General features: G+C 42.9%; 1 protein-coding gene across 50 annotated transcripts in view; it reads left to right on the top strand.

The window, feature by feature from the left end:
- TRDN (triadin) overlaps positions 1 to 27645 on the top strand; it is a 1346604-nt gene that overhangs the window by 588084 nt on the left and 730875 nt on the right. For 49 of the 50 annotated variants that reach the window (XM_073675989.1, XM_073675970.1, XM_073675994.1 and 46 more), the window contains 2 exons: positions 15258 to 15323; positions 15955 to 15999. In XM_073675989.1, coding sequence (XP_073532090.1) covers positions 15258 to 15323; positions 15955 to 15999 — 111 coding nt within the window. The remainder of the gene's footprint in view (positions 1 to 15257; positions 15324 to 15954; positions 16000 to 27645) is intronic. The other variant, XM_073675997.1, reaches the window with a different exon arrangement.

Raw genomic sequence — 27645 nt, 5'->3', positions numbered from 1 at the left:
TTGATTTTTTTAAATAAATTTAATAAATCTCGTACACCCATGAGATTCATCATAGAATCATAGAATGTTAGAATTGGAAGGTACCTCCAAGGTTATCTGGTTCAAACCCCTGCTCAATGCAGGATTCACTAAAACATCTCAGACTGATGTCTGTCCGGCCTCTGTTTGAAGACTTCCATTGAAGGAGAACTCGCCACCTCTCGTGGCAGCCTGTTCCACACTTTAATCACACTCACTCACTGTCAAAATGTTTTTTCTAATATCTAACCTGTATCTTTTCCCTTTCAGTTTCATCCCATTGCTTCTAGTCTATTTTTGTGCAAATGAGAATAAAGCTGATCCCTCTACAGTGTGACAGCCCTTCAGATATTTGTAGACAGCTATTAAGTCTCCTCTCAGTCGACTCTTTAGCAAGTTAAACATTCCCAAATCCTCTAACCGTTCCTCATAGGACATTGTTTGCAGACCGGTCACCATTCTGGTCACTATTCTCTGAACTTGCTCCAGTTTCTTCATGTCTTTTTTTAACATGTGATGCCCAGAACTGGACACAGTATTCCAGATGAGGTCTGACCAAAGAGGAGTAGAGGAAGATAATTACTTCACTTGATCTAGACTATGCTTCTGTTAATGCAACCGAGAATTGTGTTTGCATTTTTTGCTGCTGCATCACACTGTTGACTCATGTTCAGTCTGTAATCTGTTAGTATATAAGTCTTTCTCACATGTGCTGGTGCTTAGCCCTATTCCTCCCATTCTGTATATGTGTTTTTTCTTGCCCAGATGTAGGACTTTGCATTTCTCTTTTTTAAAAACCATTCTGTTAGTTGCTGCCCACAGTTCAAGTTTGTTTAGATGTTTTTGAATCCACTCTCTCTCTCTTCTCTATTATTAGCTATCCCGCCTAACTTTGTGTCATCAGCAAATTTAATCAGTTTACCCTCAATTCTTTCATGTAAATCATTGATAAAGATGTTGAAAAACACAGGGCCCAGGACAGAGCCTTGTGGTGCCCCACTTGAGACTTTCTTCCAACTAAATGTGCAACCATTTATGAGCACACTTTTGGCCCGATCACCTAGCAAGTTATGAATCCACCTAACAGTTGCCTTGTCCATTCCATAGTTGATCATTTTTTCAATAAGGATGGTATGAGATACTTTGTCAAATGCTTTGCTATAGTCAAAATATACTATATCCACTGTTTCCGTGATCCACCTAGTCAGTGATTCTGTCATATCAGGAAATTAAATTAGTCTGACATGACTTATAAGTAGTGTTGAGCCACCCCCGTAGTGTTCGGGTTCGGTTCGGTTCGTCGAACACCGGGATGTTCGAGGAACTGTTCGTCGAACTGTTCGTCGAACACCTTAGAACACCGTCGAACACCGTTAAAACCAATGGCAGGCAAACAAAAACACATAGGAACACATAGAAAACACCTTCAAAGGTGTCCAAAAGCTGACAAACTGCTCAGAAGACGCTTTCTTTAAAAAAACGGCCGGCAAGTCAGCAGCGGCATACACCGGTACCCGACAATTTAGACATGAAGGAATAGAGCATCACACATAGATTAGATAGATAGAAACATGTCAGTCACATATATAAGAAGTACAGTGACAGTGTTGCTTACTGTACTTGTCATTTACTGCAAAGGATTTATTAAAAAATATAATAGTGTTTTCGTACACCGTCTCTTTAAAAAAGCCGGCCGGCAATTCAGCAGCGGTACCCGACAATTTATAACAGACAGAATAGAGCTTCACACATAGATTAGATAGATAGAAACATGTCAGTCACATATATATGAAGTACTGTGACAGTGTTGCTTACTGTACTTGTCATTTACTGCAAAGGATTTATTAAAAAAAATAATAGTGTTTTCATGCACCGTCTCTTTAAAAAAGCCGGCCGGCAATTCAGCATCTGTACCCGACAATTTAGAATAGAAGGAATAGAGAATCACACCTAGATTAGATAGATAGAAACATGTCAGCCACATATATATGAAGTACTGTGACAGTGTTGCTTACTGTACTTGTCATTTAGTATTAAAATAAAGGATTTATTATTAAAAAAAATTGGCGTGGGGTTCCCCGTAATTTTAGTCTCTAGCGGAGGTTAAGCAGACAGCTGGGGCAGATGTTTGAAGCCTGGGAAGGGGGTAATACCCACGGAGCTTCCCAGGCTACTAATATCAGCCCCCAGCTGAATACCTAGCCTTTACTAGCTATTAAAATGGAGGACCCCCCCCAAAAAAATGACGTGGGGTCCCCCCTAATTTAATAGCTAGCAAAGGCTAGGCAGACAGCTGGGGGCTGATATTAATAGCCCAGGAAGGGAGCCATGAATATTGGCCCCCTCCCAGGCTAGAAACACCAGCCGTCAGCCGCCCCAGAAATGGCGCATCCATAGGATGCGCCAATTCTGGCACTTAGCCTCGCTCTACCACGCTGCCCTGGTGCGGTGGCAGGGGGTAATAGGGTTGGGGTTGATGTCAGCTTATAATACCAGCTGACATCAAGCCCAGGTTAGTAATGGAGAGGTGTCTATAAGACACCCCCATTACTAACCCCATAGTCAAAGTTAAAAAAAAAACACAAACACCCAGAATAAAGTCCTTTAATTGAAATAAAGACACAATTCTTTATTGTTCTAAATTAAACCATACTTACCATCACGCCCATTCCAGCTGAAGCCAACGATCTCCTGCAATAAAAGAAAAATAATAAAGCAACCTCATCCTTACCTTTCCATGGTTCCCAGGACAGCTTCAGCTCTGCTACATCGAGATGACAGGCTGGACCGCAGCAGAACGCTGCCATCCAGCCTGTCATCCCGCAGACACTGAGAAGCGCAGGCATGCTTGCGCTCCTCAGTGTCTGACTGTGACGGCATCCAGATGAGCCGACAATGAACTCGGCTCACCTCATGTATGTCACTGACAGCGTGGGAAAATTCTCCTGCACTCAGCGCTTCAGCGTGAGAATTGGACATGACCTCGGCTCATCTGGATGCCGTCACATCATTCATGTCCAATGATCTCAGCTCACCTCATGCACGTCACTGACAGCGTGGGAAAATTCTCCTGCACTCAGCGCTACAGCGTGAGAATTCTCCCACGCTGTCAGTGACGTGCATGAGGTGAGCTCATTCATGTCCAATGAACTCAGCTGACCTCATGCACGTCACTGACAGCGTGGGAGAATTCTCACGCTGAAGTGCTGAGTGCAGGAGAATTCTCCCACGCTGTCAGTGACGTGCATGAGGTGCGCCGAGTTCATTGGACATGAACTTGTCTCATCTTTATGCCGTCACAGCCAGACACTGCAGAGCGCAAGCATGCCTGCGCTTCTCAGTGTCTGCGGGATGACAGGCTGGATGGCAGCGTTCTGCTGCGGTCCAGCCTGTTATCTCGATGTAGCAGAGCTGAAGCTGTCGTGGGAACCATGGAAAGGTAAGGATGAGGTTGCTTTATTATTTTTCTTTTATTGCAGGAGATCGTTGGCTTCAGCTGGAATGGGCGTGATGGTAAGTATGGTTTAATTTAGAACAATAAAGAATTGTGTCTTTATTTCAATTAAAGGACTTTATTCTGGGTGTTTGTGTTTTCTTTTAACTTTGACTATGGGGTTAGTAATGGGGGTGTCTTATAGACGCCTCTCCATTACTAACCTGGGCTTGATGTCAGCTGGCATTATAAGCTGACATCAACCCCAACCCTATTACCCCCTGCCACCGCACCAGGGCAGCGTGGAAGAGCGAGGCTAAGTGCCAGAATTGGCGCATCCTATGGATGCGCCATTTCTGGGGCGGCTGACGGCTGGTGTTTCTAGCCTGGGAGGGGGCCAATATTCATGGCTCCCTTCCTGGGCTATTAATATCAGCCCCCAGCTGTCTGCCTAGCCTTTGCTAGCTATTAAATTAGGGGGGACCCCACGTCATTTTTTTGGGGGGGTCCCCCATTTTAATAGCTAGTAAAGGCTATGTATTCAGCTGGGGGCTCATATTAGTAGCCTGGGAAGCTCCGTGGGTATTACCCCCTTCCCAGGCTTCAAACATCTGCCCCAGCCGTCTGCTTAACCTCCGCTAGAGACGAAAATTACGGGAAACCCACGCCAATTTTTTTTAATAATAAATCCTTTATTTTAATAGTAAATGACAAGTACAGTAACCAACACTGTCACTGTACTTATTATATATGTGACTGACATGTTTCTATCTATCTAATCTATGTGTGAAGCTCTATTCTGTCTGTTTTAAATTGTCGGGTACAGATGCTGAATTGCCGGCCGGCTTTTTTAAAGAGACGGTGCATGAAAACACTATTATTTTTTTTGATAAATCCTTTACACTAAATGACAAGTACAGTAAGCAACACTGTCACTGTACTTCTTATATATGTGACTGACATGTTTCTATCTATCTAATCTATGTGTGAAGCTCTATTCTTTCGGTTCTAAATTGTCGGGTACCGGTGTATGCCGCTGCTGAATTGCCGGCTTTTCATGTTTCACTGTGAGCACTGTTCCCATCGATTTGGGCAATCACTGTAATGCCACAACCACCATGGCTGTGGCATTACAGTGAGTGGCAGACAATCCCTGCATGATTGGTGCTCTAAATAGCGCCAGACATGCAGGACACGCTTTTGGTGCACGAACAGTTATCGAACATAACCTCGAACAGCCGAATTTTTTGCAAATCGTTCGGGTTCGTCGAACAACTCGAACACCGCCCAAAACAGCTCGAATTTGAGATTGGCGAACAGTTCTAGTCGAACACCGCTCATCTCTACATATAAGTTACAAACCCATGCTGGCTCTGGTTAATCGCTTCATTCTGATAAAGGTACTTACGTACATATTGTTTAATAATTTGGTAAAAGGTCTTTCCTGGTATATAAGTAAGGCTCACAGGCCTATAGTCCCCTGTGTCTAGCTTCTTCCCCTTTTTGAAGATAGGGACACCATTCGCTCTTATCCAGGCTTCTGGGACTTCTTACATAGTTACATAGTTTATAAGGCCGAAAAAAGACAAGCGTCCATCCAGTTCAGCCCATTTCTTGTGCACTGCAGCTATTCCGCTATTCCTATACCATGCGGTATAGGCCAATTTACATCATTGAGGAAAAATTCACTTCCCGACACCAATCTGGCAGTCAGATTAAATCCCTGGATTAACTAACTAAGCATAAGATGTAATTTTATTGTTCTCAAGAAAGGCGTCCAGGCCTCTCTTGAACTCATTAAGTGAGTTGGACATCACCACTTCCTCTCCCAGAGAGTTCCAGAGTCTCACGGCTCTGACCGTAAAGAATCCCCTTCTATGCTTGTGCAGGAACCTCCTTTCCTCCAGACGCATAGTGTGCCCCCTCGTCTTTGTCACCATCCTTGGTATAAATAGGTCATGGGAGAGATCTCTGTACTGCCCCCTGATGTATTTATACATGTTTATGAGGTCTCCCCTAAGCCTTCTCTTTTCCAATGTAAATAGGCCTAATTTTGACAACCTCTCTGGGTATTCTAGTCCCTCCATTCCCTTTATTACCTTAGTCGCCCTCCTTTGTACCCTCTCTAGCTCCAATATGTCTTTCCTGAGCACCGGAGCCCAGAACTGTGCACAATATTCTAAGTGCGGCCTTACCAGCGCTTTATACAGAGGAAGAACAATGTTCTCATCATATGCCCCTATTCCTCTTCTGATGCATGCCATGACTCTATTTGCCTTCGCAGCTGCTGCCTGACACTGGGCACTCCAATTTAATTTGCTATTAACCAAGACGCCCAGGTCCTTCTCCATGTCAGATTTCCCCAACGGTTTCCCATTTAATATCATAGAATCATAGAATGGCAGAGTTGGAAGGGACCTCCTGGGTCATCTGGTCCAACCCCCTGCTCAAAGCAGGATTCACTAAATCATCTCAGACAGATGTCTGTCCAGCCTCTGTTTGAAGACGTCCATTGAAGGGGAACTCACCACCTCTCGTGGCAGCCTGTTCCACTCATTAATCACCCTAACTGTCAAAAAGTTTTTTCTAATATCTAATCTGTGTCTCCTCCCATTTAGTTTCATCCCGTTGCTTCTAGTCTTTCCCTGTGCAAATGAGAATAAAGATGATCCTTCTACAATGTGACAGCCCTTGACATATTTGTAGACAGCTATTAAGTCTCCTCTCAGTCTTCTTTTTTGCAAGCTAAACATTCCCAAATCCTGCAACCGTTCCTCATAGGACATGGTTTGCAGACCAGTCACCATTCTGGTCGCTCTTCTCTGAACTTGTTCCAGTTTGTCTATGTCTTTTTTAAAATGTGGTGCCCAAAACTGTACACAGTATTCCAGATGAGGTCTGACCAAAGAGGAGTAAAGACCGATAATGACTTCACGTGATCTAGACTGTATGCTTCTGTTAATACATCCCAGAATTGTATTTGCCTTTTTTGCTGCTGCATCACACTGTTGACTCATGTTCAGTCTATGATCTATTAGTATACCTAAGTCTTTTTCACATGTACTGTTGCTTAGCTCTATTCCTCCCATTCTGTATATGCTTTTTTTATTTTTATTGCCCAGATGTAGTACTTTGCATTTTTCCCTGTTAAAAACCATTCTGTTGGTTGCTGCCCACTGCTCCAGTTTATTTAGGTCTTTTTGAATCCTCTCTCTCTCTTCTCTAGTGTTAGCTATCCCTCCTAGCTTTGTGTCATCAGCAAATTTAATCAGTTTACCCTCAATTCCTTCATCTAAATCATTGATGAAGATGTTGAACAATACAGGTCCCAGGACAGAGCCCTGTGGTATCCCACTTGAGACATTCATCCAGCTGGATGTGAAGCCATTTAATATGTATGGGTGACTGCTGTTTTTCTTTCCCATGTGCATGACCTTACATTTATCGGCATTGAACCTCATTTGCCATTTTTTGGCCCAACTCCCCAATTTATCTAAATCCTCCTGTAGCTGTGCCCTATCCTCATCTGTATTAACTACTTTACAAAGATTAGTATCATCTGCAAATATTGCTATTTTACTATGCAACCCTTCCACTAGATCATTAATAAATATATTAAATTATATAGGGCCCAAGACAGACCCTTGAGGCACCCCGCTAGTAACCCTGACACACCCTGACCTTACTCCATTGATAACCACCCTCTGCTTTCTATCACTCAGCCAGCTATTTACCCACTTGCACACATTATCCCCCAGACCAAGCATTCTCATTTTATATACCAACCTTTTGTGTGGCACGGTATTAAACGCTTTGGAGAAGTCAAGGTATACAACATCCACTGACCCTCCCCGGTCCAGCTGTGAGCTCACCTCCTCGTAGAAGGCCATCAGGTTTGTTTGGCAGGAGCGATCCCTCATGAATCCATGTTGATATGGAGTTAGACAGTTATTATCATTAAGATATTCTACAATAGCATCTCTAAGAAATCCTTCAAACAATTTACCCACAACAGACGTTAAGCTTACTGGTCTATAGTTCCCAGGGTCACTTTTAGACCCCTTTTTGAATATTGGTACCACATTTGCTTGGCGCCAGTCTAGTGGGACAGTCCCTGTCCATAAAGAGTGCTTGAATAAAAGATACAGCGGCCTGTCTATCACATTACTTAGTTCTTTTAGTACCCGGGAGTGTATGCCATCTGGGCCTGGTGACTTGTCTATTTTGATATTATTTAGGCGTTTCTGAACTTCCTCCTGGGTTAGGTGGGTGATATTTAGCGGAGGGTTTACTTTATCACTCTGCATTTCCTCCGATAAATTGTTTTCTTTTGTGAAAACAGTGGAGAAGAAGCTATTGAGTAGGTTTGCTTTACCCTCATCGCCCTCTATCATTTTACCCAGGTTATTTTTCAATGGGCCAACTCCATCAGTTTTAATCCTTTTACTGTTTATATAGTTAAAGAACAGTTTGGGATTCGTTTTACTTTCCTTGGCAATTAGTCTCTCTGACTCCTCTTTTGCTATTCTTATTTGTTTTTTACAGATTTTGTTTTTTTCCCTATAAGTTATTAGCGCTTCCTCGCTGCCTTCTTGTTTAAGTTTACCGAAAGCCCTTTTTTTGTTTTTCATTGCCCTCTTGACTTCCTTATTTAGCCACATTGGCTTCCTCCTATTCCTAGCCCTTTTATTCCCATAAGGTATGTACCTTCTACAGTGACTATGTAGGACTGTTTTTTGAAAATTTCCCATTTTCTATCCGTGCTCCTATTACTGAAGATACTATCCCAATCTATAAGGTGAAGGGCATCTCTTAGCTGATCAAACTTTGCCCTCCTGATGTTCAGTGTTTTTGTGACTCCCTTGCTGGGCACCCTACTGAAGCACATGTGGAATTGTTGTCACGCTGTCTCTGTATACTGGAGGTAGGGGGCCTAAGCTGACCCTAAGCTGGGGCCCTGACTAATCCCTCAACCTGGAGGTACTGTTAAAGGTACAGAGGTCCAGGCCGCCAGCGTAACCCCTACCTCCTGAAGATCCCTGCACCTCAGTAATCTAGTCCTGAGAAGGACCCCGATCACAACCAAAGGGAACAAGAAATAATATGCCCAAACACAGTATTTAGACGAACGAGACAGTACAAGGGAAAAACCAAAACCACCTTGCATACAAACAACTTCTCAACTACAACAGAGGGAAAACCAACGGGAAAGGAGATAAATGATAAAGCGAGGAAAGGGAAAAAACACTTCCAAATACACTTATCTCAGCAACTCCAAACACCATGATCCGCTCTGTCAGTCTGAATGAAATGCTTTCACCAACACCTCCCAAACAGACCAGCAGGTATATGAAGGAGTCTCACTACAGAAGTATTGATTGCAGCTGGGCGAGGCTGGACCTCATCTAGCCCAGAGAGAGAGAGAGAATTAACTCCCTCACTGCCGAGAAACACAAAGCACCAACAAGTCAGCTGCGAGAAGTCAGGCTGTGTACTCGTGACGATCTTCGTGGCAACACACCCGTGACAATTGTATAATGTTGTGGTCACTATTTCCCAGGTGCCCCCCGACCTGCACCTCAGTTATTCTGTCTGGCCTGTTAGTTAATATTAAGTCTAAAAGGGCCGTCCCTCTAGTTGGTTCCTGCACAAGTTGTGACAAATAATTGTCTTTGATAATTGACAGAAACCTGTTTCCTTTCTGAGATCTACAGCTTTCGGTTTCCCAGTCTATATCGGGGTAGTTGAAGTCCCCCATAATAATCACCTCGTTATTTTTTGCTACTTCGTCTATTTGTCTCATTAATAGACTTTCCGTGGCTTCTGCTATATTTGGTGGTTTATAACAGACTCCTATGATAATTTTATTATTGTTTTTTGCCCCATGTATCTCCACCCATAAGGACTCGGCCTCCTCATTTCCCTCCCATACATCCTCCCGTATTGTAGGCTTTAGACACGTCTTTACATATAGACAGACTCCACCCCCTTTCCGACTTCTTCGATCCCTTCTAAACAGACTGTAACCCTGTAAGTTAACTGCCCAGTCATAGCTTTCATCTAACCATGTCTCGGTTATTCCCACTATGTCATAGTTACCTGTAGATATTTCTGCTTCCAGTTCATCCATCTTGTTTGTCAGGCTCCTGGCATTTGCTAGCACGCAGTTTACACGATTTTGTTTTGTTCCAATCTTCTCCCTGTGGATTGTATTAGAAATTTTCTTACCTCCCTTCCAAGTATCTTGTCTTGGACCTCCTTTGTCGCACTTCATATCTTTCATTAGTATGTTCTCTGGTTGCATGTTCGTGTCCGGCGTTTTTCTTCCCATCCCCTCTTCTTCTTCCTGTTCTCCAATAAGTTTCAAAGGCTATGTAGAGTGGTTCAATAATTTCGTCTATCTCCTTCAGTACCCTAGGATGTAATTCATTTGGACCTGGAGACTTGAATTAATTTTTGTTAGCTAAATATTCCTTCACTATCTCTCTGTTTATAGATAGTGTGGATTCTTCTATCCCTTCAATATGACAGTGAAGATCAGTTGATGTTACACTTACTTTCTTAGAGAACACAGAAGCAAAATAGGAATTTAAAAGTTCGCTCTTCTCAGCATTATTTTTTGTCACTTAACCATTTTCATCCTGTAACAATCTTATAGCATCCGTGACTTTTATTTTACTTTTGACATACTCCCAAAATCCTTTCTTATTGCTTTTGAAATCTCTTGCAAGCCTTAATTCATTATCATCTTTAGCTTGTGATAGATTGGTGAACTTCTTTTCAACATTGAAATAAGAATGAAAGTTAAGACTTTCCACTTCCTTAATTTGTTCCCCAGGGCTAGTGTTCCTATATTGGGGTACATTGGGGCTTGATGCTGTTAGGAGAGCGTAAGCTCTGCTCCATGTCTTAGGGATCACTCACACTGACAAGTAGCCAGTAGATGTTTCATTGGATAGCACTCCCTCCATTGTTATACCACAGAGCAGTGCCAATCAATGCTATTAGCAGTGTATATCAGACAGCACGCACCCTTAAACTGTAAATCTGATGGCATGTGCAAAACATCAATTGCTCTTGGATGTCCGATATACGCCAATTTACAGAATGGAGAAGATGGAGAAATTAAGTTATCCATCTTCTCAGCTCCTGTGGCCTGATTCTCGCATGCGAGATAATTGGATCATGGTAAAATGATACTCGGCTTATGCGTGCAGCAGAATTTGAGCCGAGGGCCATTTGCAAATAGCATCTGATTCTCTTGCATGAGAGAATCATGGGATACTGTACGTTAGTGTTAGTGTACCCTTAAATTGTCTAAAAAGCCTAAGTAGCAGCCAACATGGGTAGCTCCAATTGTCGACAAATTATATCCCAGATGTACTCAACGATAGTCAAGTCCAGAGGTGCTGCAGGCCATGGTAGCACAATTAGGCCATGTAGGCTGCTCACACTACAAGAAGCAACATTCAACCTGGTGTTTTCCTAGTGGGACACTTTGGAGAAATGGCCATACCATTAGTTGCACAACCAAATCAAGGTAACGCAAGGCTGTTAGTGTACCTAAAATAGAGATTATAGGGGTCAAGCTACCATATATTTAACCACACCATAGTCTCAGGAAAAGGATGAATGTGATGTTCCTTTATGAAGACCTCTTCATGCCATTGCCCATTTGGTCTCCAACCAATCTTTGGCTATCATTAGGTCCAAAATAAATCAGGTCTCATCACTGAAGAGGATAGACCTGCATTCCAGTCTCTATTGCCGCTTTACTTAGCACTATAATAGCTTTTCAGAGTGGTAGCGCAAGATTACTAGAACACTTGTTGCTGGACATCTGAATCATAGCTGAATATAATGTAAACATCTACTAAAGATTTGTATAGACACTGTTTGATGCGTTAGACTTGCTATGTGACCTTTAATTTTACAGAATGGATCTAGTATGAAACCAGTTGAGACCATGAGACCATTTCTCCAAAAAGTCACATGAGCCATTTTTCAACACAACAACACTAGGCTGAAAGTTACTCATACTACTGTGTGCAGCCTAATCTAAATGTGCTTGCCATGGCCTGCAGTATCTCCGGACTTGTCTCGCATCGAGCACATCGTGGACATTATTGGTCAACAATTGCAAAGGGAACTGGAAGATCTTGATGATATGAATGCCTACATGGAATCAGCGTGGCATTAGATATGAGTGGATCTGGCTAAATTTAAATTTGTCAAATTTCCCAGGTTTTACTGGGAAATTCGATTTGCAATTCCATTAACTGAATGCCTCTTACTAGGCTATGGGGTCTAGGCAGACCCCAGAATACTCTCCTCACCGCTCACCTCTGCTGCTTGCTCTCCAATATACGGTCCTTGGCGCATCTTTTTACATGCATGCTGCATCTTCACGCTAGGTCTGTGCTATATCTGCACTTGCGCATTGCAAGGTTGCAGTGACATTGTTATTTTATGAAGAGCGCCGTGTCTTTACAACATGCATTCTATGCTAGATTTTCTCACCATGCACAAGGTCATCCTAGCCCTAGACACGGCTGAAAGTCCAAACTTATTGTGAAGATGCAGCATGTGGCATCAGTAACATGATGCACTGAGAACAATAAGAGGAAAGAGAGAAGCAGGTTAGCGGTGAGGAACTATTTTTTTTTTTTACTTTTTCTTGTCCTATATGGTTCAGCATAATGGTGGCGAGGTGAATTTGCGAGGTGCAAATAACAAAAAATCAGTTTTCTCAAGAATGCAGATTATTGTAAAATTCTAGTATAATTCAATTCCTCTCAAAACATTTCTATCTATCCTGTGGGTTCCATAATTTCATAACATTTCATTTTTGGTGTTGCAACTTCAGTAATGGGGTTTGTATAAATAGATATATAGATTTATCTCTTTCTATTTATCTGTTTATTTATCTGTCTGTCTATCTATCTATATGTATATAGATATAGCTATATGTATAGCGTACCACTGAGAAGGTGAACACACTTGTTATTGCAATAGTTATCCTTGCTATTATTGGAATGTGCACATTGTAAATTGATACTGAAGACAGTAAAACCTTGCAGAAACAGATGTGAAAACAAGGAGTCACAAATATGCAAGTAAACAGTATTAAAATACATGTGAAATAAACTAGGATATGTGTTAAACCTAAGATTCATCAAAGTGCCCCCCTTTTTACTCTCATGACAGCTTTACACCACTTTGATATTCTCTTAAGGAGCTTCAATAGGTAGTTGGTGGGAATGGCTTTCCAATGGTCTTGAAGGAGATCCCAAATGCGCTGATCACTTGTTCACTTTTTAGACCTCATTCATCTGTCCAACTCCTCCCAGATGGTCAGGTGATTGTGATGGCTGCATAAAGTGACACAGCACTCCATCCCTCTCGTTCTTAGACACATAACTCTTAGGTATCCTGTAGGTGTGTTTTTGGTCGTTGTCCTCTTGCAACACAAATGATGGTCACATTAAGTGCAAACCAGACTGGATGGCATGTCATTGCAGAATGCTGTGATAGCCATGCTCGGTAAGTGTGCCTTGAATTTGGAATAAATCACCAACAGTGTAAACAGAAAGGCATCCCCACACTATCACACCTTCACCTCCATACTTCACGGTAGGCACTACGCATGTAGAAAATATCTGGGCAACTATTCTACGTCTTCCAAAGACATGGCGGTTAGTACCAAATATTTTAAAAAACTCATGTACGTTCCTCCATAATTCTGTTTCCTTCTTTCTGAATCTACAGTTGGCACATTCTAGTAAAGTCAAGGATAACCATTAAGTTATCAGATGTGTTCAAATTGTGTGTACATGTGCATATGTATGTGCATGTCTATGTAGTATTTAAAGGTTAAAACCATTGTATTGGATACAAATTGATACATTAACTTTTATTTGTGTTTTTGTCATGACTTGTATGTGGTTAGTAAAAGTCAGGATGCAGTTTGACTTTCAAATTACAGTCACACTTGGCAGAACATGACAGTTCTCAAAGGTGTTTGTGAAGATAACATGTTCCCTTCAAGGTTGTTCTTTTAAAATTGTTTTTTTTCTTTCCTGTGGAAAACATTTTATTCAACAGTGTTAGCTTTCTAAAATATATAATTATTTTACTCCGATCTACTGCATGCTTTACTTATGGCGTTAACATCTGCATACTGCTAGTGAATAAAAACAATATTGTATGTTTGACAAAGGGAACAGTAGGGCAAATACTAAATTTCTAAATAGCAGATAGCAGAGAAAATGATAAAAGATTGTAACATTTCCAGTTTTAGTGTATATTACCATGCGGCATATTCTATGTGTTGTCACAGATTTTTGATGCACTTGGGCAAAACTAATGAGAAAATATTTTTTTCATAATTTTTTATAAAAAAAAACAAAGCAACAAAAAGCTATAGGAACGCATCAGAATGCCATATATGAACATACCTTACGAGTACCCAATATTTATATTCACTAATTTGAACATTTTGTTTTAAAATTGCGTTATCTGCATTGGGAAAGCTCCTAAGGCATAATTCCAAAAAGTCCAAATAACTTTACTGACACCATAAGAGTGTCTTAGTAATATACATTGGGATGTGTCCTTTATGACCCCCTTTTTTCTGTATTCTGTAAATCAGAGCAGTAGAATACTGTAGCCCAGAGTCTTTTGTGGGAAGTGAATGTTGAGAAATACTACCGAGTTATACCTCCAGTGGAAAGCTCTACAGTGATGATCTAGAGGTTTTTTCATTCATTAAGGAAAAATAATTGATCTCTGCTATAAATATATATTATAAAATAATTCACAACACAACATTAGTATGTTTAGAATGGTGGGCAATGTCACATCTTACCTTAATTCAGCTTTGACATGGGCTCATGATTTTGGTGTTTTCTTCTGGATTCAAGCCATTCAAGACTTAAGCATCGGTTTACTTATCAGTATTTATTTTTTTTACTTATGCCTTCCCCTTAAAAAATGCCCTATTACTTAATTAAAATTCAAAGTAATGTACATTTTCTTACTCCATTTGCAGCAATTAATTGGCTTTATCAATCTGCCAATTAAGTTTATCTAAATAACTATTAAACCAATTATCTGAACATAGGTAGTAATGTATAGACAGTAAAGGGCCATGTGCCCTAAGAGAAATCTTTTATAGAGGGAAAAACTCCAAAGTAAATAAAAGTCCTACAGAAAAATAGAGTCATAAACCAGCATAGTATAAAATGGTTGCTTACCCGCATCTCTGGGATAACCCCCCCAAAAAAGCCCATGCACATCGTGGCTGCGGGTTTATTTTGACCCACAGATATATGTTTAAGCATCCATTTGGGTTAATGTGTTATATGCACTGTTGCTTATATTGACTAATACTCACCTTTGCTTTATATGTGGTCATTACTGCATCTCATGCCTTGAGACCTATCACAGACGCTGTATAGTCAAATGTGTTTGTATTAATTATATATTATATTATTCTGGTGCATATAAATGTAATATATTTACTATATTGACCATATTAAAGCAAAATGGCTGCTTCCTCCCCATATTAGAAATCTTTGAGCCCCTTATACCCTCACTTCTGATCCTAATTGTTTTTAACTTTTGATGTAGTCAATATTAATTTGTTATTTAATAAAATCATGTGTTTTATACTAGCACATAAGTTCTATCATTTAAATATTTCCATGAATTTATATATTTGGAATTACATAGGATACAAGCATGTCACTTAGGGTGATTAATACACTTTTTAACAAAATTAAAAAAAAATTTGCACACTTCATAGGCACGTGTGGAACTAGTCGCATTGTCCCTGGGGTGATCATAATTATGTCTGAATCCCTCACAGGTCGTAAGTATATCAATTCTTAAACTACTTTTTCTACTGTGTTCACCTGTGTTAACATAACTAAAATGAATAAAATAAGACACTCATGCTTATATTAGAAGCCTTTTAATATTTCTACAGACTTAGATAATTGGTAGTATTAGTAGGATACCAGCGACAAGATTAAAGACAGATACTCATGCTTATATTAGAAGCCTTTTAATATTTCTACAGACTTCGATAATTGGTAGTATTAGTAGGCTACCAGCGACAAAAAAACAGACCGTTATTAAATGGGGAAAGTATGAATAAGATGTTTGTATGTGGACAAAAGCCCTTAGCTGAATTAATGATTTTGTACTTTAGAATAGTTTAAAAATTAAAGATCATGTTAATTTAATTTTTAAGTTTGCACTCTAAGTTCCATTTGTTTTAAAGTGGTTCTGAAAAAACATTTATTTTTATATTTTATGAAGAGCATAATCATAACGCTAATGTGCAACAAGGCTAATCTCCCCCACTTATAGTATTAAAAAAAGCTATGTAATTTATTGTAAGCTCTTGAGTATATGCAACATATTGTATGGAAGTGCTTTTGTATTTATTTAGTATGTTTTAGATATTTACAAAACTAACATTTTATTATTTTTTTCAGAGCCAGATTCTGGAAGAGCAATCTCTGTGGATTCAATTTTAAAAGGTAGGGATTTAGATCACAAGATGTTATACATTACACCGCGTGCAGAATTATTAGGCAAATGCCTATTTTGATCACTTCGATACTTTTTATACATGTTGTCCTACTCCAAGCTGCATAGGCTTGAGAGCCAACTAGCAATTAAGTAAATCTGGTGATGTGCATCTCTGTAATGAGGAAGGGTGTTGACTAATGACATCAATACCCTATATAAGGTGTGCTTAATTAATAGGCAACTTCCTTTCCTTTGGCAAAATGGGTCAGAAGAGAGATTTGACGGGCTCTGAAAAGTCCAAAATTGTTAGATGTCTTGCAGTGGGATGCAGCAGTCTTGAAATTTCCAAACTTTTGAAGCGTGATCACCGAACAATCAAGCGTTTCATGGCAAATAGCCAACAGGGTCGCAAGAAGCGTGTTGGCTAAAAAAGGCGCAAAATAACTGCCCATGAATTGAGGAAAATCAAGCGTGAAGCTGCCAAGATGCCATTCGTCACTAGTTTTGCCATATTTCAGAGCTGCAATGTTACTGGAGTATCAAAAAGCACAAAGTGTGCGATACTCAGGGACATGGCCAAGGTAAGGAAGGCTGAAAAATGACCACCTTTGAACAACAAACATAAGATAAAACATCAAGAATGGGCCAAGAAATATCTTAAGACTGATTTTTCAAAGGATTTATGGACTGATGAAATGAGAGTGACTCTTGATGGGCAAGATGGATGGGCCAGAGGCTGGATCAATAAAGGGCAGAGAGTTCCACTCCGACTCAGACGCCAGCAAGGTTATGGTGGGGTACTGGTATGGGCTGGTATCATCAAAGATGAACTTGTGGGACCTTTTCGGGTTGAGGATGGAGTGAAGCTCAACTCCCAGACCTACTGCCAGTTTCTGGAAGACAACTTCTTCAAGCAGTGGTACAGGAAGAAGTCAGTATCGTTCAAGAAAAAGATGATTTTCATGCAGGACAATGCTCTATCACATGCATCAAACTACTCCACAGCGTGGCTGGCCAGTAAAGGTCTAAAAGAAGAAAAAATAATGACATGGCCCCCTTGTTCACCTGATCTGAACCCCATAGTGAACCTGTGGTCCATCATATAATGTGAGATCTACAGGGAGGGAAAACAGTACACCTCTCGGAACAGTGTCTGGGAGGCTGTGGTGGCTGCTACACGCAATGTTGATCGGAAACAGATCAAGCACCTGACAGAATCTATGGATGGAAGCCTGTTGAGTGTCATCATAAAGAAAGGTTGTTTTTGCATGTCAGAAATGTTTATTTCTAAATTTTGTGCACTGATATTGGTTTACCTGGTGAAAATAAACAAGTGAGATGGGATTATATTTGGTTTTTATTAAGTTGCCTAATAATTCTGCACAGTAATGGTTACCTGCACAAACAGATATCCTCCTAAAATAGCCAAATTTAAAAAAATCCCACTCCAACTTCCAAAAATATTAATCTTGGATATTTATGAGTCTTTTGGGTTGATTGAGAACATAGTTGTTGATCAATAATAAAAAATTATCCTCTAAAATACAACTTGCCTAATAATTCTGCACACAGTGTAGTTATCTCTTACTGAAAGGGGACCTGACAGCATTATCTTCTATATGCAATGCAAAAAGTAAGATTCCTAAGAATACCATAGAATTCTGTAGTTGCCTTACTCATGTGGCATGAGTCTTCATTATAGACTTGTGCACCGTGCCTAATCCGGACAGACTTACATTGCTCATATAATATAGTTTTTTTACCCACTGTCATGTTCTATTTTAGAAAACTGATATATGTATAATTGATTAATAAAAGTGTTAATAATTTATACGACTAAATTAACTAAATGCAAAGTGAATGAACAAAAGCAGAAAACTAACTCAAATCAATATTTAATGTGACCACACTTTACCTTCAAAACACCATTAATTCTTCAATGTACACTTATTCAAAGTCATTGATATTGAAGGTTTATTGTCAGGTGTAAAAATAACCAATTATACCAAACAGGGGATAATGATCATCAATTTCATATGTTGGTTTAAACAGTCGTTAATTAAAGTAGAAACAGCTGTATAGGAAGCATAAAACTTGAGGAGGAACAGACAAACTCTGCTAAACTAGTGGCGATGTAGAAGACAATTTCATGTCACTGGTCAAACACCATGACTGCATCAGCAATGTTACTCCCAGTCAAAGATTTTAAAGCAGACTAAACTTTCAAGCTGTGCCTCTAAGGAAACGCCAAGAAATGGGCAACTTTTATGGCTATAGATGCAGTCGTTGGCCAAGGAAACTTAGTGCAACACATAAAAGACACATCATGCCTACTCCCCTTCAAAATTGAAGATGTCAAGCAGTACTGTTAACTCAGAAATGGCACCAACTGGTGGGACCCATCTACATCCATCTACAGTTTGGAGAAGTATGGCCAGAGGGGGTCTTCATGAAAGAATTGCAACAAAAAAATCATAACTTTGACATCGAAACAAGGCCAAGGAACTCAACTATGTATGAAAACATAGGAACTGGGGTGCAGAAAAAAGTCAGCAGATGCTCTGGACCAATGAACAAACTTTAAATATTTGACTGTAACAGAAGGAAGTTTGTTTGCCAAAGTGCTAGAGAGTAGTGTTGAGCCACCCCCGTAGTGTTCGAGTTCGGTTCGGTTCGTCGAACACCCGTGTGTTCGTCGAACTGTTCGTCGAACACCTTCGAACACCGTTAAAACCAATGGCAGGCAAACAAAAACACATAGAAACACATAGAAAACACCTTCAAAGGTGTCCAAAAGCTGACAAACTGCTCAGAAGACACAACTAACACATGGAAAAGTGACAAGTACATATAGTCATGCGAAAATAAAAGAGGTGGAGGAGTAAAAGGAGGGGGAGACACAGATATAGGCATGTCATGCCCTTCTAAAATCCAAAAAGTGAGAAGCCGACACGGCCAGTCCGCTCCTGCCCGTGCCACCTCCGTGTCGCCGGGTTTGTGCCAGAGCCGCGGTGAACCCTGATGGTCAGCCCCCCTCTCCCAATACTGGTGCCTGTCCGCTGGTGGGTCGAGCGAGCCCCCCTGTGGTGGAGGCAGCTCTAAGCTTTTTAATTTAAATTGTCTCTCTAATTTGAATGAATACACTTTAAATCCATTTACAAGGATCTATTGGAGGGCAAGTCTCATGCCAGCAGCCGCGTAATTCCAGCTCCAGTAGCGTCCACTAATGCTGCTGCAGTTAAAAAGCTTTTATAAGGATCGAGCTCGGCTGTCCACCGCAAGGCATCCTACTGCCAGTCCCAGCCCCTATGCCTTGGGGTGCCTGCTGATGCTCTTCACTGAGTATCCCATGGTCCCGAAGCATTTCCTTTGAAAAAATTAAGTGTCTAAACTACAGGTGGTGTAGCTTGCTTAACAGCCGGGATAATCCGCTGACTAGCAGACACTGCTACTAGGCACAAAGTATTTCCTGGGCTAGATGCAGTTAAAAATTTGTAATTAGATACTCTCGTTGGATGCTGAGAAAGCATTCCATAGAGTCTCCTGGCACGCCATATATGATTCTCTTAAAAAGCTTGGGGTAGGGGTCTAGGGGACCCTTTTATAGCCAAAATCACGGCCCTGTATCGCAATACGTCACCTAGGCTGAAGATAAATGGAACTGTAGCACCCTGAGGGCTCGGTTGCTACAGACGTATTGCACCTCACCCAGAGGTGTGATATCTCACTCTCAGGTAAGGATGGAGTGTGGATCAGGACCCGACACCTGCATGCATTACACCACATTGCCGTGGGGCAGGGCGACCAATATGCCCCTGAGATGGGCACGACAGTCCCTGTCCCTGGCTGGAGTGGGGGGAGGGAACACTGAGGAAGGGGAACCCTGTAGTGCAGGAGCAGGGAGGAAGCAGTTCCTGGGTGCATTGAGAAGGGAGTATAAAAGGTGGGCACCATCTTAGTTCAGTGCAGAGAAGTCTGAGCAGAAGTGGCAGGGAGCAGGGGCTCTGCATGAGCTCTGCTCCGGAGGCGGGCCTAGTAACAGAGGCCCAGGCCTGGAAGAGGGAGAAGGAAGGAAGAGGAGCGGAGAAGGCTCCAGGAACGAGGAATGAAGGGATCCCAGGGGTGCGGATGGGCGAGTCGCCACCGCACGCCCGAATCCACCTGCGTGGAGGGGTCAGGCCAAAGGGGGAGACCGGTCCCCGAACTAGTGGAGTCAGGAAACGACCCTCAGCTAGAAACCGGAGGCTCTGTCATTTTATGTGGTGCAGCCCCTCGCTACACCCGCTAGGAAGGCACCACATAGGGTCAGGGAAACTGGCGCCAAGTTTACCAAGAGGAGGCCCGAGGCAGCCGGACAGAAGTGTTGGTAAGAAAGTCCAGACAAAGGACACACAAAGGGGGTCCTGTGAAGTGCTCCAAAGTTATCTGGGAGTTGTCTGAGCCCCTCACCTGGTGAGCACAGTACGACGTGGGCAGCCGTTACCTGCAGACGTGGTCTGGATAATAAGAACTGTGAGTAAAGGCCCTGGACTGCATCACTGACTCCGTGTCGTTACTGCTGCTGCCCTGCACCATCACCCCCATCCTCCGCATACACTGCCCTGAGGCTATACTCCTCCCGTGGGGAGTTATGCTAAGCTCTGCTGCACCCACAACACCAGCCTCAGCGGTCTGCCCTGTAGCGGCGGTTCACTCTGACCGCAATCCACGGGTGACGTAGTCGGACATTTAAACATCAAAACCACATAAATAGTTCCGCCACTGGTTTGACCGCCCTGAGCCACGGAACCGGGTCGCCGCCACGAAGACTACAACCACCAGCATCCACCAAAAAGGGTCCGGCTCCGGGTGTCCCAAGGCCCAGGGGGTGCGTCAGAACATTTTCATCACCTTTCACAATCACCAATGGGACAAGGCAGGGATGTCCTCTGTCCCCTCTCTTATACATCCTAGTGACGGAGCACCTGCTCTCATCAATTCGCCATAACCCCAATATTAGGTGGATTGAGGTGGGAGGCACCGAGTACAAGTGCTCTCTATTTGCTGATGATGTCCTAGTATATATCACTCAATCACATATATCCATCCATGCCGTTATGGCTGAAATAGATCACTTTGTTACATGGTAAAATTTTAAAATCAATGCAGGGAAGTCTGAGGCCCTCGATGTCTCCCTCCCCAAATCCATATAGGATTCCATCCAGTCCAACTTTCCCTTTGCCTGGCCCTCACAGGGTATCAAATACTTAGGAATTCCTATTCATAGAGACCTCTCCCATCTATGTTATCTTAATTTTGGGCCCTTTATTGAACAATTCCATACAGACCACGGTTGGCAAGTTAGAACTGTAAGATTCACTACGTGAACCGCTGGTGTTTTGTGGAAAAGCACATGTACACCGCGTTCCAAATTATTATGCAAAAAGTGTTTAGGAGTGATAAGGGAAGAATTTGTTTGTTTGTCAGTTAAACTCATTGATGGTGATGTGTGTCAGGGCTCTTTATATCACTGTAAGCAATTGCAGACACCTGTGCTAATTAGTTTGGCAGGTGTGTCCAATGAAAGGCAAGACAACTTAAGAAGGCTGTCTCACATTATTAAGCAGCCTACATTTTCTGCCAAAATGGGAAAGAAAAAGGATGTGTCGGCTGCTGAGAAGCAACAAATTGTGGAGTGTTTAGGTCAAGGCATGACTACAATCAACATTGTGCGATGATCAGGATGAAGTGTCTTGGCAATCAAGAAGTATGTAGCTGATTCACAGTACACACGTGTGCGTGCTGATAAGGGCAAATTGAGGACTCTTTCCTACAGGCAATTACGTCAGGTTGAAAGAGCAGCCACAAAAAAGCCTTGTCATAGCAGCAGACAAGTTTTTGAAGCTGCTTGTGCCTCCAACGTCCCCCGAACAACAAGATGTAGGGTCCTTCAGAGGTTTGCAGCTGTGCATACGCCATCCTGTCGACCTCCTCTATCCACTTCACACAAGCAGAAACGGCTCCAGTGGGCCAAACATTACATGAAGACTGATTTCAAAACTGTTTTGTTCACGGATGAGTGCCGTGCAGCGCTCGATGGTCCAGATGGATGGAGTGGAGGATGGCTGGTTGATGGACACCCCACGCAAACACGGCTACAGCGCCAACAAGGAGGAGGTGGAGTAATGTTTTGGGCTGGAATCATGGGGAGAGAGATTGTCGGCCCCTTTAGGATCCCTGAAGGCGCTAAAGATGAACTCCATAATGTATGTGGATTTTCTCAAACAGCACTTCCTGCCATGGTTCAAGAAGAAGAACCGTGTATTTCACAGCAAGATCATTTTTCTGCATGATAATGCACCATCTCATGCTGCACATAAAACATCTGCATCTCTGGCTGATATGGGCATAAAAGGGGACAAACTTATGGTGTGACCCCCATGCTCCCCTGACCTCTACCCCATTCAGAACCTTTGGAGCATCATTAAAAGGAGTGTCTATGATGGCGGGAGGCAGTTCACATCTAAGCAACAGCTCTGGGAGGGTATTCTGTCCTCATGCAAAACAATTGAAGCAGAAACCATCCAAAACCTGACAAATTCAATGGACGAGAGAGTTCAGAAGCTCCTTTCGAACAAGGGGTCCTATGTGAAAATGTAACATCACCTAGAATAAAGTTTTGAGTTGAAAACTGTTTGATTTCAGTTTCTAACAACCTGCTAATGCTTATAATTTCAAAAATGACCATTTTTTTGGTCTTTATTAAAATGAAAAGGTTGATCGAAAAGTTTGGGGGATCTAAGAGTGTGGCAACCCAGTAGTCATGATTACTTCGAATTCTGACAATATGAGGGTCATGCTGCAGGTAGTGCAGCAAGAAGGCACTTATGTGTCTTGCGCATCTCGGAGCCCCAAAATTATTTTCCGGGCTAGATGCAGCTAAAAATTATTTTTAATTTTAAATCTGGTGGAGCTTATTATAGATGGCCTAATAGGATCAGTGCTGCACACTGCTACAAAGCCCAAATTATTTTCCAGTCAAGATACAGATAAACATGATTAGTAATTTGAAAGCTTAAAACGTTTGGTAGGGTGATTTTAACCAATCATCAAGCTTTTACTCTCCCCAGGATGACACAGGGGTAGAAAAGTCGTTTTGGATCCATGATTTGTTCATCTTTATGAACGTGAGTCTGTCTACATTATCAGTGGAGAGCCGCGTGCGCTTATCTGTCAGCACACCACCAGCAGCGCTGAACACACGTTCAGACAGAACGCTGGCTGCGGGGCATGACAAGATCTCCAAGGCGTAAGTGGCTAGCTCCGGCCATTTATCCAGATTGGAAGCCCAAAAAGAGCATGGGTCCAGTGACACAGTCGTGGCTTCAATGTTTACTTGGAGATACTCCTGTACCATCGTCTCTAGGCGTTGACTATGTGTCAGACTTCTTGTCTCCTGTGGCCTTGCAAAGGATGGGCTAAAAAAGTGGTGAAATGATTCCGCAAAATTGATGTTACCAGCAGATACTGTGGTTCTGTTACGGTTTGAGTGCTGAACACTTGACGGTCCCACGGTTGGCAAGTTGGAACTGTGAGATTCACTACGTGCACCACTGGTATTTTGTGGAAAAGCACATGTAAGATTCTGCAACAGTCTCTGCTGATACTCCTGCATGCGTGCATCCCTTTCTATGGCAGGAATAATTTCTGCAAATTTACTTTTGTACCGGGGATCTAACAGTGTGGCAACCCAGTAGTCAGGATTATTTCTAATTCTCACAATTCGAGGGTCATGTTGCAGGTAGTGCAGCAAGAAGGCACTCATGTGTGTTGCGCATCCAGGAGCACCAAGTCCCTGTTGTGTTGGTGGCGAGGTAACAATCATGCTTCCTTCCTCTGTCCTCTCCCCCCAACCTCGCACAACAGAAATGTGATCAAGGTCTCCCTCATCTGATGAGTCTTCCATCAGTTCGTCCTCCACTTCTTCCTGGGCTCCTGCACCTTCCTCACTAGTTTGGCTGCTACCATGCGCCCTGGTAAAACCATCTCCCCCACCCTCACATGCCTGCCGCCTTGGTGCTGCCGACCTTCTGGACCTTGCAGATGTTAGCCCTTCCGCATACAACTCCTCCTCCTCTACTTCCTCCACCTCCTCTTGTGCCACCACCTGACTCCGAATTCTGTTTAACATGTGCTCCAGCATGTAAATCACCAGAATAGTCATGCTGATAATGGCATCGTCAGCACTAAACATCTTCGTCGCCATTTCAAAACTGTGCAGAAGGGTGCATAGGTCCCTGATCTGAGACCACTCCTCCAGCGTGATTTGCCCCACCTCTGAATCTCGTTGGCCCAGGCTATACGTCAGAACGTATTGCACCAGGGCTTGTCGGTGCTGCCACAGTCGCTGCAACATGTGCAGAGTTGAATTCCACCGGGTAGGCACATCGCATTTTAGCCGGTGAAGTGGCAGGCCCAACGACTTCTGTAGAGATGTAAGTCGCTGAGCTGCGGGATGCGAACGGCGGAAGCGAGCACACAGCGACCGTGCCCTCTGCAGAAGGCCATCTAGTCTGGGATAGTGGGCTAAAAATTGCTGGACAACCAGGTTCAAAACGTGAGCCATACAAGGCACGTGTGTGACATTGCCCCGGTGAAGGGCCGCACCCAGGTTTGCAGCATTGTCGCACACGGCCTTCCCTGGTTTCAGGTCCAGTGGAGACAACCATTCATGAAATTGGTTCTCCAGAGCTGACCACAACTCCTCAGCTGTGTGACTCACATTTCCCAGACATTTCAATGTAAAATCCGCCTGATGACGTTGAGCCCTACTGCCAGCATAGTAAGGAGGTGTGCAGGATCCCTTCTGCGCAGTTAGAAAGCTTGTGGCATGACCAGACAGGCTTTGGGTGCAGGTGGAAGACCGAGAGGAGGTTGAGGAGGCAGAAGCAGTGGAGGAACTTTGACATAAAGAGGATTGACGCACAACTCGTGGGGACGGCAAGACTTGGACAGCAGCCCCTTGTCCTGCTGTCACCATAGTTACCCAGTGCCCAGTCAGCGACATGTAACGCCCCTGTCCATGCCTACTCGTCCAAGTGTCTGTGGTGAAATGCACCCTGTCACACACCGAGTTTCTCAAAGAAGCAGTGATGTTGTGTGCGACATGCTGGTGGAGCGCAGGCACACCTTTCTTTGAGAAGTAGTGCCGACTGGGCATCTGGTACTGGGGCACTGCGACGGACATAAGGTCTCGAAAATCCTCTGTGTCCACCAGGCGGAAAGGCAGCATTTCTGTAGCCAAGAGCTTGCAGATGGTGAAATTCAACCTCTTAGCTTTCTCATGGCTAGGAGGAAATGGTCTTTTACTTGTCCACATCTGAGGGACCGAGGGCTGGCTATTGTGCTTAGACGGGGTTGATAAGGGTGTCCCCGGCAAACTGCCGGTCTGTGAGGAAGATGCAGGCGGACATGTTAGGTTGCCTTCATCCAAAGGTGGTGCTATCGATGTCGGACAGCGCTCAACACCAGCTGGTGTTACCACCTCCAAAGAAAATGATGACCTGCCAATCACGCTGGCTGTTGCGGGTAAAGAGGTGGCAGGTCTGCGCCCCAAAACAGGTGTGACTGCTGTCCCCCCAGTCACAGAGGATGAAGAGGCCACGGATGCACAAGATATGGCAGACGGTGGTTGGCCCAGCCGGCTAGGCCGCATTGTAGCACACTGAGCTTCCCACTGCAACTTATGCTTCATGTCCATGTGCCGGTTCATGCATGAAGTACTCAAACTATGTATTTTTTGGCCTCTACTTAGCTTTTGCTGACAAATGTTACAGATAACACGAGTTGGGTCATCTTTATCGATCTGAAAAAATGCCCAGGCTATGCAAGGCTTAGCACCCATGCGACCTGAAGAGCCACCACGACTTGTGGTGAGAGGCAGAGTTGTGTTTGAGGATGCAGTTGTTGACGTGCTTCCAGTACTACGTCTCTGTCCAGGAAGGCGCAACCTGACCTCGTCGTCACTAGCATCTTCCTCCACCTCCTCTGCTGACCTCATCTCTTGGCTGACTGTGGGTTGACAGTAAGTGGGATCTCCGACCTCATCATCATCACCCTGTGCGTTATCACACCCGTCGTCCTCAGAGCCAACCTGTTCCTGCCCTGACAAAAAACTAAAGTTGTCGCTCCAATCAGGTATTTGAGTCTTATCATCGTCTTCCTCATTGTCTCCACCAACAGGAGTTACAGTTTGGGAATGAGGGTCTACATTATGGTCAGAACCTTCTGCGTTTGGTCCTGGATCCGACTCATAAAGATTCTGGGCATCAGTGCAGATCATTTCCTCGTCTGGATTCACAGAAGCGCTGGAGTCGACCTCTGATTCCCAGGCTATAGTATGAGTAAACAGCTCTGCAGACTCAACCATCTGTTCTACCTCATACTCAGACGGGCAGCTGGAGATTTGGGAGCTGTGAGGAAGCAAGTGCGATTTGGGTGACACCTTTGAGGACTGGAGTATTTGTGATGTTGAAGTTGATGTGGAGGAGAGCCCACTTAAAGGAGCACTTGATATCCGTTGAAGCACCTGCTGTTTTTGTGCCTCATATGGAATTTGTAGCGATTGGCGTGGCCGTAAGAAAGGGATCTTATCACATTGTCCGCTAAAAGAAGTAGACATTTTAATTTGGCTGGAAGATGGTCTTTCTTCTGCAGATGTTACTGTTGCTTTAACACCTACCCCACGGACACAACCTTTTTTCCCCTTCCCAACACGCCTATTCCCCTTTCCACCAGCAGCAGGCCTTTTTCCACTCATTTTGGTGGTTAACTAATTCACAACTCTGGAGTTGTTTGCACAAAAAAACAATGGATGGTAACCGAGCAGAGCTGAGTGGCCAAACTGTGGTATTAGGCCAAAACTATTGGCTGGGTTAGATGCAGAAAAAAATTATTTTGAATTTGCAACCTGATGGAGGTCAGTATAGATGGACTAATAGAGAAAGTCCGACACACTACTAGAAGGCCAAATATTTTTTCAGAGGTAGATGCAGAAAAAAATATATTCAGTTTGCAACCTGATGGAGGTCAGTATAGATGGATTAATAGAACAAGACCCACACACAGCTAGAAGCCCAATATTTTTTCAGAGGTAGATGCAGAAAAAACTATATTCAGTTTGCAACCTGATGGAGGTCAGTATAGATGGACTAATAGAACAAGTCCCACACACTGCTAGAAGCCCAAATATTTTTTCAGAGGTACTGTAGATGCAGATAAAAATTATTTTTAATTTGCAACCTGATGGAGGTCAGTATAGATGGACTAATAGAGAAAGTCCGACACACTACTAGAAGGCCAAATATTTTTTCAGAGCTAGATGCAGAAAAAAATTATATTCAGTTTGCAACCTGATGGAGGTCAGTATAGATGGACTAATAGAGAAAGTCCGACACACTACTAGAAGGCCAAATATTTTTTCAGAGGTAGATGCAGAAAAAAATATATTCAGTTTGCAACCTGATGGAGGTCAGTATAGATGGACTAATAGAACAAGTCCCACACACTGCTAGAAGCCCAAATATTTTTTCAGAGGTACTGTAGATGCAGATAAAAATTAGTTTTAATTTGCAACCTGATGGAGGTCAGTATAGATGGACTAATAGAGAAAGTCC

Source organism: Phyllobates terribilis, unplaced genomic scaffold, assembly GCF_046119375.1.
Source record: "Phyllobates terribilis strain yellow unplaced genomic scaffold, ASM4611937v1 Scaffold_3__8_contigs__length_932513732, whole genome shotgun sequence".
In the NCBI taxonomy this organism is placed as follows: Eukaryota; Metazoa; Chordata; class Amphibia; order Anura; family Dendrobatidae; genus Phyllobates; species Phyllobates terribilis.
The sequence above is the reverse complement of the archived record's forward strand: the minus strand, read 5'-3'. Positions and strand labels throughout refer to the sequence as shown.